Source organism: Protobothrops mucrosquamatus, unplaced genomic scaffold (assembly GCF_001527695.2).
Source record: "Protobothrops mucrosquamatus isolate PMUCROS unplaced genomic scaffold, P.Mucros_1.0 scaffold387, whole genome shotgun sequence".
Taxonomy (NCBI): Eukaryota; Metazoa; Chordata; class Lepidosauria; order Squamata; family Viperidae; genus Protobothrops; species Protobothrops mucrosquamatus.
The window spans coordinates 807,522-820,191 of record NW_015386719.1 but is presented as its reverse complement, the minus strand read 5'-3'; the positions used below and the strand labels follow the sequence as shown (position 1 = coordinate 820,191).

The window sequence follows — 12,670 nt, the reverse complement described above, 5'->3', positions numbered from 1 at the left end:
AGATAGATAGATAGATAGATAGATAGATAGATAGATAGATAGATAGAATATCTGGCATAATTCCAAATGTCTAGTCACCCTATATAATTGAATGCTGAGCTATATAGGTTTTTGCACTGGTCCAGAAGGACTGTTCCACGCTGCCCCAATCTTGTGCCAAAAGCACAAGGTCTACTTTGACCTTAAGTTTTAAAAGAGTTTTTGTTTTCTATGAAAACCACAACATCAACCAAACTTTCTGTTACAGTTTGACTGAAATTTAACCAAGATCAGATTCTGTTGTTTTAAGAACTGGATTTAATTACCTTCAGGCTACTGGATTACAGCAAATATTTAGTCTGAATATTGAATTCTGCAAAACAGTTTATCTAATTATTAGTATGCCATTAACTATCCAGATATAGGAAAACAACAATGCTATTTTAAAGGAGAGTACTGAATGTACGTTCATGTGTCTTTTTAAGTGACCATGTTTTTTTTTACTGAAAGAAAAATGGGACTTGGGAAAAATTCTAATGTGATAGGTGAAGGGAAGGTACTGGTTACTTGGCAAAGATCTGTCATATGTGTTACATTTTAATTTTCAGGAAAATGAATTAATGGAAGTTGAATTTACATTGGAGAATATGTGAGTAACCCAAATAACATTGAAGTAAAGTATTGGAAAGTCCATAACAATACAAATGCAATATTGTATAAATAGCAGAGCAACTCATTTTTTTCATTTGCTATCCATAAAAAAAATCAAAATCATGTCATTCAAATAATAACTGTTCTTTGGCCCAGAAAGTGAAGAAATGAAAACATTTGTCATGGAGCAAAGTTATTTTTTCTTGCATAGCAGCTGCATGAGTCTCAATTCAAATCCAATTTTTAGAAATTAACTTTCTCTATTACGGTTCCTGCAAATTGGGGAGGAAGTCAGAAAACAACCTTTTTAAAGTTTGCTCCATTGCTTGCTTTCAACTCTCATCCAATTGCTTACAATCTACCCCAATATAAAGACTGAAACCATACAGACCTTAAAGAGCAGCAATCAAGGAACAGCATAACCTCTGATTGGATCACAAGATGATCATGTCCTACAATATTTAATGTTCCATCTCACTAATTTGTCTGGAAGAATCAAATACTCAAGAATATTCCCAAAGGTGCTTTTTCAAGAAGCAACTGGACTTTCTTGTTTTTCTTTGAAGATATTTGGTTTCTCAGCTTCTTCAATTCTGACTGGATGATGGGGAATGGAAGGATTTATATTCCTTGCAGACAGCTCAACAACTCTCTAAAAGAATGCAAATGACCAGCTGCAAGGAGTATAAATCCTTCCATTCCTCACCATCCAGAGAGCTGAAGAAGCTTCTTGGATGAGAAGCAAAATATCTTCAAAGAAAAACAAGTCCAGTTGCCTCTCAAAAAATCACCTTTGGGACAACCATGACCTGGATGACTGAGAATCTCCATAAACACTCAAGAGTATTCTAAAATTTAGTAGGGGAGTACGTTCCTTGTATCTTGAATCAATAAAGGGGCCATCACCAAGAAGCCTTGAGCACAAGATCCCTGAAGATAGCATTCCCTTGACAGAAGAATACTTAGCAAGCCTTCTTGCCCTGTATTCATTGGATAGATAGATTCCACACAGAGCAAATGGTGTCAGAGTTATCTGACCTAACCCATGCAGGATTTTAAAGGAGACAACTAGCACCTCGAATAGCACTTGGAAGCTAACTAGCAGAGGTTCCTGCTAAAAATATGCATACAAACAAACCTCAGCACATCCAAAACTACTCAGGCTGCCCCACCCTAGACCAGCTACAGCCTCAGAATAGCTTTCAATGGCAGTCTCATATATAGAGGATTAGAGTAATTTAGATGGAAAATGATAAAAGCAAGAACTGTCAACAATGTTTTTCCTCTGGCAGCTGGTACATCAGATATAATTATGCTAAATCTCTTGACCACACCTCCACCTGTTGTTCTTGTCAAAGGGGATTCTCAAACCATGAACAATGCCCATCCAGAGGAGTGCAACCTATTTAGAATTAAAGATGGAGTCAAGATTCAGTTGACTTCAAAACCCAGACCCATTATCTTGCTGAGAGCAAGCTTTGATGGTTTCCCTCTATCCAGACTCTAACACCAAGGCAGGATTTCAATACCAGGCCTTTACAGGACAGGCTTTGAATGATACTTGCTTTTCCCCTTGAGTTGAATCTGCTAGAACATTTGTAGTAGGAGCTAATGTTGAATCATTGTGTCTTCTTAAATTGTAATGTTATACCTGTAACTATATTTCTGTTTTCTAGAGAGGGTCCACCTGAAACAATAGCTACAAATGGAGCAGTGGTGGTAATTTTTATTTATGTATTTGTTTCTTTAATCCTTTATTTTCCAATTAGAAAAATGTGAACCTGCTTCACCTAGAGCAGGATTGTACAATCTTTGGTTGGCCAAGAATCCCTCTTGTTACTGAAAATCATGCCTTGTCTGCTTTCCTAAAAGGAGACAGAGTCTAGAAAGAAAGTGAATAAAGTTCAGGATAAAAATGAAACTTGATGAAATGTAATTACAAGAAACCAAATCACAGTACTTGATGTGATTATTTCCCATATATTTGTAATTTACCTTTTGTGCTGCACTAAAATTGTAATTTGTGAAGTTTCTGAGGGCATTCAGTGGCAATGGTTAAAATCAGAGTGCCTACATGAGAATTCAAATTGATTCAATCCTTTGTCAAAATGCCCACATTACTTTATACATTAATAAACAAATGGTTGAAATTGCCTGTTCACATGGGATACAGACTAAAACAGAAGAGGCTCAGTCTATTAGGGACTATAAAAATATCTGAATCAGTGCTTAGATTTAATGAAGGATGGAGCAAAGCACTTCCTCAAAGCAACAACTGTATTGCTTCATCTTCTGGACTCCCTGCCTTCTCTTCTACAGCCGTGGGAGGTTGGCTACCTTCTCTACAGCCATGGGAGGTTGGCTAGCTTTCACTTCTACATAGGTACTTGTCATTTCATCAAGACTAGGACTGTAGTTGTATTTGCTGAATAAATATTAAGTGGAACTAGAACTGATAGCTTTCTGATAGCCACATGTGGTTTAACCCAGCCTCTGTTGGCATAAGTCACTCCAGAGTTTTGCCCACCATTGTTAATAGTTGTCCAAGCATGAACATCCTGTGTGTGTTTTTTGGACTAGCCTTTCAAAATCTGCCCTTTGAAAAATAATCAACTGGAATTCCTATGGCAAACCAATTTATTCTTAGTGACACTAATTTCAGAACTTGTCCTTGGTGTTTATATGTGTTATCTGTGTTATTTAGTATAAAGTACTAACAAATCACTGATTCCAACTAACCAGACTGCTCATCTATGTAAATATGGGAATAGGAAACTGCCTATGAGAGCAGATAATGTTAAAAGGGAGGTTTTGAGGATGATGTTGACCACTTAATAGCATGCCTTTAAAAAGCAGACCATCTACCAGCAATCTCTAATTTTAAAATATTTCCTCTTCAGTTTATCCGTGTCATAATATCTTGCTAATTAATTTATAAACTTAATGATATGACTGTCCAAATTTACATGGTATCATTCAGTTAGTCAAAGCATTATATCAGAACAAAATTTACAGCATTTGGTCTAGGAAATGAGGTTTACTGTTTGGACAACTTTCTCAGAGATGGAAAATGTGAAGATATTCCTTTCGTTGCAGTGTCGTGAATTCTGCCGCTTGGAGTTTCAGATAGACAGGAAGAAGCGGAAGAAAAAGAAAAAGTATTCTAAACGTGAGGGTATATTGCATTACAATCTTCATAAACAAATGATTAAACGTTCATGTATCACGTTCCAAAGGCTATATGTATAACTGCTGGAATTTCTATTCAAGCATTTGTTGACCCTGATTATACTACTGCTGTATTCAGAGCATCGTGTTCTGAATATGTGAAACGCCCAGATTGAAAAAGTGGGCCATGTCAGATCAAGTTCAGTGTTCATATCAGACCAAGGAAATTTTTTTTCTTTTAAATTCATTTTTGGTAACATTGATAATTTTACTTTTATTGTAGTGTCTCAAAATTGGGTATGTTTGGTTTAATGAAAAGAAGGACTAGGGGTGACATGATAGCAGTGTTCCAATATTTAAGAGGCTGCCACAAAGAAGACAAGATCAACTTATTCTTGAAAGCATCTAAAGAGTGATGGATGGAAGTGATGGATGGAAACTAATCAGGGAGCAAACCAAGCTAGAACTAAGGAGAAATTTCCTGAAAGTTAGAATAATTAATCAGTGGAATGACTTGCCTCCAGAAGTTGTGGGTGTTCCAACATTAGAGGATTTTAAGAAAAGATTGGACAACCGTTTGTCTAAAATGGTATGGGGTTTCCTACTTGAGTGGAGGGTTGGACTAGAAGACCTCAAGATCCCTTCCAACTCTGTTATTCTGTTAAAGTGGAACTGAGTCAAAATAATAAAATAGCCAGGAATAAAAATTTGCATGATTAGAATGTACATTGTTCAAGATCAGACAAAGCCAATCATATTTTGGAAAGAAGCATACCCATAAGGGAATTTCAAGGCATTCTAGGTTTATTTGGTTGAGAAATAAGGTTGTTTTCTACCGACCTCTCTCTGGGAGTAAGCCACACTGATCCAAATAAGGCTGCGCCTAAATATTTATATCACTGCATTATCCTTTATTTATACATATCCAGGCCATGTTTTCCAGCAATGCTCAAAGCAGTTAATTTTTTTTTAAAAAATAAGACTCTATGAATTGTAATGCATATCTATAGATGGCATTGATATTCATTTGTATACTAATATTATTTTTTTTACTTTGCACTCTCTTTTTAGAACAAGATGTTAAATGTACATTAAAAGGATCCTTTGAAGAAACTCAAAACATTTCATTAACTTCTGCCAACAAGCTGCAGTGCACTGGACCTTCCTTTTTCCACTATGCCAAGTATAATCCAGCAAAACTGGACATTCTTCTTCCAGGAAAGAGATCGTTTCTCTCTTTTGTATGTCATAGCTGAGCATGGTAGTAATCTGGATAGTTTTGTGTAGTCATTTTGTTGGGAGAAGTATTTAAAAAGTAAACACTTTTGAGTTTTTTTTAAAAAAAGTATCTTTATTTCCAGTTCTCTTGCATGTGTTCTGGAATTGGTGCTGCCAAAACCAGAAAGTTGACCTTGCCTATACATTCATTTCCCCTAAATCAGGAAATAATCAAAGAGGTGAGTACATGTCTAATTTTCAGATTTTTTTTTCTTTTTTTAAGGGTCCTTCAAATAAATTTCCCAGGGGGCAAATAAAATAGTATGCAACTGAATCACTTCCTGGTATATTAAAGTTAGCAAACCTCAAGTTACTTTGAATTAACCTCCGGTAATTTCCATGCTCTTCCTAGTTAGGTACCATTATACCCAGCTTATGTTTACCCCTGCAGTTATTTTCCTTTGACTCAAAATATAATGACACAGCTCTTACTGAATTATATCACAATAAATATAAATGGGGCTTCATCAGGGATTCAAGATACTCTTCCATGGGAAAAAAATAAGTCAAACATTCCCACCCTAACAGTCCCCTCCCCAATAAAAACCGGTAAGGAATACACTAAAAATGTAGAAATAAGGTACTAGCCTGGTTGATATAGTGTAGTTAGGAGTAACATTGCATTAATACAGGAATCAACTTTGGAAAGACATATTTGGAATTTTGAGAGCAGTTTATGGTATTTTCACATGTTAGATTGGATGTGGCCAATCACAAAGTATGCATATGTTAACAAAACAGACAGATGTGGGTGGCAGACACTCACTCATTCCTCTAGAGGCTAGTTATATTTCTTATCTGACCTGTGTCAAAGGGCTGACACAAATTTAAATGCTTCACTCAATTAAGAGAGGCATTTTCTCTCCTTTTTATCATAAGTGTTCCTTGATCTCTTCAACTATATTCTTTGCAACTAACTTTTTTTTTATATACACGTTGTACAAAACCTTATCTTCATCCTAATTAACCATCCTCTCAAATGGATGGTTAATTAGGATGAAGATAAGGTTTTGTATAATGTGTATATATGAATTTTACTTATCCCCAGTCTCTTTCACTTCATCATTTCACTAAGCATTTTTTTCCTACTTCTTAAAATGTGCTGATGCACTGCATTCAACATGTTTGATTGAATGCAGTGCATTGGCACATTTTCCCTGTCTTCCATGGCATTATGCAGTCGTCATTTCTCTGATAAAAAGCAGCTTTGTAAACCAACATTTTAAGGATTAGAATTAACTATATTTCCTTAACATTTTCATATCTCATGCCTTTAATTCCTTTGGCTTTGTATTTCCTACTCCTTACTTGTTGCTTTCCCTGAAAGGGAATGACATAATTAGTATGTATGTACAGACACTCAAAATTAAAAGTAGATAAGACAGGAAACTTGACAGATGCCAAATAACAAATCAGCAGGCACATTGTCATTCTGGATGCCATGCTGTGAATTCACGGCCTAATATATTATTTGACTATAGCCTTGAGTTGTATGAAACCAACCAACTATATTTTAAATTGTGAATAAATAACCCATGGCTTATGACTGATCTGCAAGACAAGTTTATCCAAAGTTGGCCATTTCCCATTGAAGAAACAGTTGATGTAATTTTTTTAGTCACCCCTAGCCTATAAGGAAGGCAATCTCCACCTATCTCTCCCTGCAGCATGTTCAAAGTAGTATTTTCTGATTTGTGCCGACATAAATGGTGCTGTCTGGTTCACTTGCTCTGTTTCATTTCAAACTTGAAATATTTTGGCTATTGTGCACTACAAGGATACCCCTCCCATCTAGATACCAGTTACTCTCTCTATAGCCTTTTCTAAAAAAAATAATTCACTACTGGGAAAATGAAACAGTGAATCTGACATAATATATTGCTTGATTTTAGTTTTCAACACATAATGAATCTTAATATCTTGATAGTTAGAAGAGCCCAAGGGGCACCATTGTTGGGCTGTGCATAGGACATCATTTGACATTAATCAGTCCCTGGTTCTAGTCACTAAAATGGAAAAAAGCAGACTGAATGCAGGATGCTTCTTAACTGATACCAACAAGAGCTATACCTCCCATAACAAAATGTGCCACAAATATGAGGTATATATGAATCTTCTGTTTGATAAGGGGGTAGGACTAGAAGACCTTCAAGCTCCCTTCCAACTGATACTAATACTGATATTGATATTGATACTAATTGCTAGCGCCAAAGTATGTGCAGTCTTCAGTGCTTTAATTTTTCACATTTAAGAAAAGCTATGATGGGGGTGCAGTTTTGTATTCCAGTTGAAAGTTCAATCCCATGAAAATAACACTGTCGTTACGTAAGTCACTTTTTTAATGGGATGTGGTTCTTAAATCTGAATACAGTTTAATTCTTTGTAATAGCTTTTCAGTAAAAGTAGACAATGCACCTGAGAGTCTCTTCTGTGTGGGCAACATTTAGGCACGTTTCGCAGTGGTTGAAATGTCACACCCATCCTCTGAATATATTCTTTTTCCTATTGGGGAAAAAGTATATGATAATATCACAAAACAGCTGTGGCATATCAATCCTAAGGGCAAAGTAGTACTGTTTATATATCATACACTACACCAGGCATGTCAAACCCATGACATCACATGATGTCACGTGACATATCGTGACTTTTTCCCCATTGCTGGCAATGGGGTGGGCACGGTTTTGGCGTGACTCATTCGGCCCGTGGGCTGGCAGTTTGACATGCCTGCGCTACAGGGATAAGGTTAATTTAATATTAAGCCACAAATGTAGTTGGTTAGGTTTTGGCTTTGCCGGCCATTAAGACCTCAGGTTACCTATGAATCAGGCTACTATGACTTATTCAAGAAACCATGGATGAAAAAAAAATGTGGCTTTGCCAGAATTATATGTGAACAGTGAATTCTGAGAGTTCTGAAGTTTCTTTAGAATAATGTCCATCTAAAACAGGAAGAAAGAGCCTCATTTATCCTCAATGACAATCCTCCAAGGCATTTCACATAAATCTGTGAGATTCTTAAGATCCTAGGTGCAACTAATATCTCCATGCTGTTGTGATTTCAATTATTAGGAAGTGCTGACAAGTACCCAAACATCTGCATAGTTTTAATACCCTGTCTTTAATTTTAACATTGGTACCAGCACATTCAAGCCTCCTCTACAACACATATTCTTGTTTTCTCATCTTTGTAAGAGATGCAGGGATGATTTCAACAAAGATAGTATTAATAGTAATTAGTACTGTGCATTCTTAATTTTCAGGATAAAGAATTTAATTTACACTTCACAACCCAGAACTGGTAAGATGCTTTTCTTGCCTTCTATAAATTTATCTACTGATGCTCTGGATATTTTTAAAATAAACTCTCCTGGGAATCAACCTGGTGACTATATAAACATATCCATGTTGTTTTCTTGTCATCAATACAGAATTAATTTGCCCTCTGTCTTACTGTATTTATTTGACTTTTCAGTAGCATTGATATTTTCTGCGTGGTTTCCTATCCAAGTAATTAGCAGGTCTGGCCTTGCTTATCTTTTTCAAGATCTGCCTGAGTTGGCTAGGTGCTCTCATCTGTTGGACAGATTGAAAACATATTTCCAAGGATATGTTTACTGTTGACAGTATGATCCTAAATTAACACCTTTTCACTGCAGTTTGGTAATAAAAAGGATTTAGTTTTATTGAACTTGTTCCCAAGGTTGAGAAGTATAAGTCTCTGTCAAGGCTGTGCTCTGCTTCCTGTGTGTAGGTGGAAGGAAGGCTTCTTGCTAATTAACCTAACTTTCTTTCATTCAACTTAAGATTGAATGGCTTTGGAGTTCTCATCCTCTGAGGATATGAGTATGATCTAGCTCGATAAATATCTTGGTTTTAATTGTTGTGACCAAAATCCAGTATCATGCCATTACATCAGGCGAGGGAGTGTACATTTTTGAGGAGGAATGCTATTGTATTAAGAGTAGATCTGCCCACTTCCATATGAAATCCCAGCATGATTCATTGTCACAACACTGCCGCAGAAGAGTTTGCACAAGAAGAGATCTGGGCTGGGCTATAGCTTTTTGCAGAGCAGCGTTTCATATTTGCCTGTGTAACTTGGATCTATTTATGGAATAAGCATCGTTCTAACATAAGTTATGACCCAGGATAAATCTTTGTGGGGTCCTTGATGCTCTGTGAGCTTGCTTGTTTTCTTGCAGATGTTTCATTACCCAGATGCACTGATGATGATGTTACCTGGTTTAGTTAATGAAATGTTTGTAAGAAAACAAGCAAGTTCACAGAGCACCCAGGATCCCTCATTTCAACCCTGAGCTACAAATATTCTCTTTTATTGATCAATATTTGTGTTTCAGCACATCAGATCTAGATGTACGCTTAGGGTTTGATCTTTGTCCAGAAGAAGAGGCTTTCCTGAAAAAACGAAAGAAAGTGACTGCTGCTGCTTTCAAAAAGATTCTCCAGCTTGAGGATGATCTGGAGGAAGATGAGGTTAAGAATTCCGTTTTATACTTATGGAAATTCGTCTATAAGCTTGTAACTTTCAAGCTTTGTGATTTCTCTAAATGCACTGAACTTGTCATGTGCAGTTTCATGTCCTTGCTTAACTCATTCTGAGTTATTTCTTTCCTCATGTCTGGGCTATTTATAATAGACCCTTCCCTTATTATTGCCAATGCAGGGAGGTGGTATCAGGTTTAGGCATGTTGACATAGCCTCCAAGTTCAACACTTTGTAGCTCCATATTCAAACTGGAAGGTCAGAAAGTAGGATTTGATGGGTTGAAGGGCCAGAGAATATTTCTGTGCTAATATTCTTATTCTCATTCTACCCAACTTCATAATTAAGGTAACTTTATTAGTCTTGTAACAGTAAGAGACACACAGCCCCATTACCTTTATTCAAGTTCCTGGCTGAATTGCATCATTTCATAGTCTGAGACATTCTAAAACAGGAATCTCCATTAGCTCAAGGGCAGCACTAAGTTTTGCCCAGCATGTCAAGAGTTAACATCTAAAAGTGAACAGTGGCATGATCCATCAAGGACAAAGATAGGAATGCAAGAGTTACAGCAGCCATTTTATTCTGTAATCTCCTACATCCCTTCTCAATTTTTTTTTCAAAAAGGGAAATATTTGAGCCCAAACCATTTGAGGAAACTGAGGTCACAGCAGAAATCCTGACCAGCTGTATGATGCCCAGAAGCCATACATTTGGCATTCCTGCTCTATGTCTTCTAAAGTATTCGAATAACCGTATCGTCATTCCACGAGATAGTCGAAGAGGGTAATGTCCATCAGGAGATGAATTTTATCAAGTAAATCACTGTCAAGTTTTAATGTTGCCGTGACTTTTTTTACTGAATACTGACAAAAAGTGTGAATGCTGGTAACGTCGTAGTGGTACCAGTGTACTAGTTTGACTGTATAAATACCCGGTTACATTGTTCTGGGGTCATGTGATCCCCTTTTGCAACCTTCAGATGAGCAAAGTCAACAGGGAAGTCAAATTCACTGAAACAACAGTGTTACTAACTTAACAACTGCAGTGATTCTCTTAACAACTGTGGCAAGAAAGGTTGTAAAATGGGGCAAAACTCACTTAACACATGTTTCAATTAGCAACCTAAATTTTGGACTCAGTTGTGGTCGTAACTTGAGGACTACCTGTAATTGATTTGTTTTCATCTCTGAATCCCTAGACAGCCTTCTTTTGAATAAGGGTTCCCTAAGCATGTCAGGTCCCTGAGTATGTTTCATAGAAATATCTATTTAAAATGTTGTGATTGAAAAGTTTAAGTATCTCACAGTGATTATATGTTAACTATTTTGATGAACATTGTGTCTTCCTTGTGTTCAATTAAACAGGTGCCAGTGGTGGCAATCATGACAACAGGCGGTGGGATCAGAGCACTTACAGCGATGTATGCTCACCTACTGACATTGCAGAAATTAAATGTTTTGGACTGTGTGTCCTATCTCACTGGATTGTCTGGCACAACATGGTAAGCCTCGTGTAATCCGGTGAGTTGTTCCTAAAACAGTAAAAGGAAGTTTTATTAACCCCCTTCACTGGAGGTTTTTAAGAAGAGACTGGACAGCCATTTGTTCAGAATGGGCACAGGTCTCCTACTTGAGCAGAGGGTTGGACTAGAAAACCTCCAAGGTCCCTTTGAACTCTGTTATTCTGTATTCTGCAAATAATTATAAGGAGATGTTTTTTAGACAGGGTGGGTATACAAGACGTTGCAGTAGCAATTATTCATTGATACAATGAATACAGTCTATAGCATAATTAAAATCAGGAGACGCAAATCCGTATCATTTTCAAGGAAGGTCACAAGGAGGTAAGCTCAGGCTACATACCAGGAGAAATGCGAGGCCACATGCAGAAACAAGCAGCCACGTGAAATGATTATTTCTCCTTCATTGGAAGACTTTAAACTGACATAACCAAAGTATTCTTAACTGAGCAAAATGCCTGTGGTCAAAGAGGGTGTAGAACTGTGGTTCTCAAAGCGTGGTCTGCAGATGCTTTCAGGGGGTGTACAAAATCAAATAAATGTTTAAACATTTCTCAGTTTTAAGAGGGTTCCTGAGACAAAAACATCTGACCGAAACTGAGCAGGAGGGTGGATCAGATGACCTCTAAGATTCCTTCCAGCCCTCTGAATCTGATTCATAGGTTTATGTTTTGCTTCTTTTCAGTTCCTAAACCTGCCTATGTTTCTTTCCAGGACAATGGCATGCTTGTATGAGGATCCCAACTGGTCCCAAAATGATTTAGAAAAGCCACTCAGGGATTTGCAAAACCAGGTGACAAAAAATAAGTTTGTGGCCAGTTTTGCCCCCAAAAAATTGAAGTACTATGCAAAGGAACTGTGGCAACGTTATCAAGAAGGGTACAGTGTATCTTTTACAGATCTATGGGGATTGATTATTGAAGCTCTGCTAAACAATGAGGTACTATACTATTTTTTTTTCATTTTTGGTTTTTTTTTAAAATGAATGCCTGATTCATGTTAGATTTGATTAGTCAGTGGTTTGACCAACAGATTTATTATATTTATACTGTTGATTATAGCAGTAGCACTTAGACTTATATATTGCATCACAGTGCTTTACAGCCCTCTCTGGGGTATTTACAGAGTCAACATATTTGCCCCCAGTAATCTGGGTCCTGATTTTACTGGTCTTGGAAGGATAGAAGGCTGAGTCAATCTTGAGCCGGTGAGAATCGAACTGCTGGCAGTCGGCAGAATTAGCCTGAAATACTGCAATACTGCTTAAAATCCTACAAGCTAGACTCCAGCAGTACGTGGATCGAGAACTACCAGAAGTACAGGCAGGATTTCGAAGAGGCAGAGGAACTAAAGATCAAATTGCCAAAATACGCTGGATCATGGAGAAAGCTAGGGAGTTCCAGAAAAACATCTACTTCTGCTTCATTGACTATGCTAAAGCCTTTGATTGTGTGGATCACAACAAATTGTGGCAAGTTCTTAAAGAGATGGGAGTACCAGACCATCTTATTTGTCTCTTGAGAAACCTATATGCGGGTCAAGAAGCAACAGTGAGAACTGGACATG

General features: G+C 37.1%; 1 protein-coding gene across 1 annotated transcript in view; it reads left to right on the top strand.

Annotated features, from left to right (window-relative positions):
- LOC107287430 (cytosolic phospholipase A2 epsilon-like) overlaps positions 1 to 12,670 on the top strand; it is a 49,387-nt gene that overhangs the window by 26,837 nt on the left and 9,880 nt on the right. Inside the window, exons 5-13 of the mRNA XM_015815944.2 lie at positions 588 to 628; positions 2,307 to 2,349; positions 3,727 to 3,799; positions 4,870 to 5,039; positions 5,160 to 5,255; positions 8,340 to 8,377; positions 9,438 to 9,573; positions 10,950 to 11,086; positions 11,819 to 12,044. Coding sequence (XP_015671430.2) covers positions 588 to 628; positions 2,307 to 2,349; positions 3,727 to 3,799; positions 4,870 to 5,039; positions 5,160 to 5,255; positions 8,340 to 8,377; positions 9,438 to 9,573; positions 10,950 to 11,086; positions 11,819 to 12,044 — 960 coding nt within the window. The remainder of the gene's footprint in view (positions 1 to 587; positions 629 to 2,306; positions 2,350 to 3,726; positions 3,800 to 4,869; positions 5,040 to 5,159; positions 5,256 to 8,339; positions 8,378 to 9,437; positions 9,574 to 10,949; positions 11,087 to 11,818; positions 12,045 to 12,670) is intronic.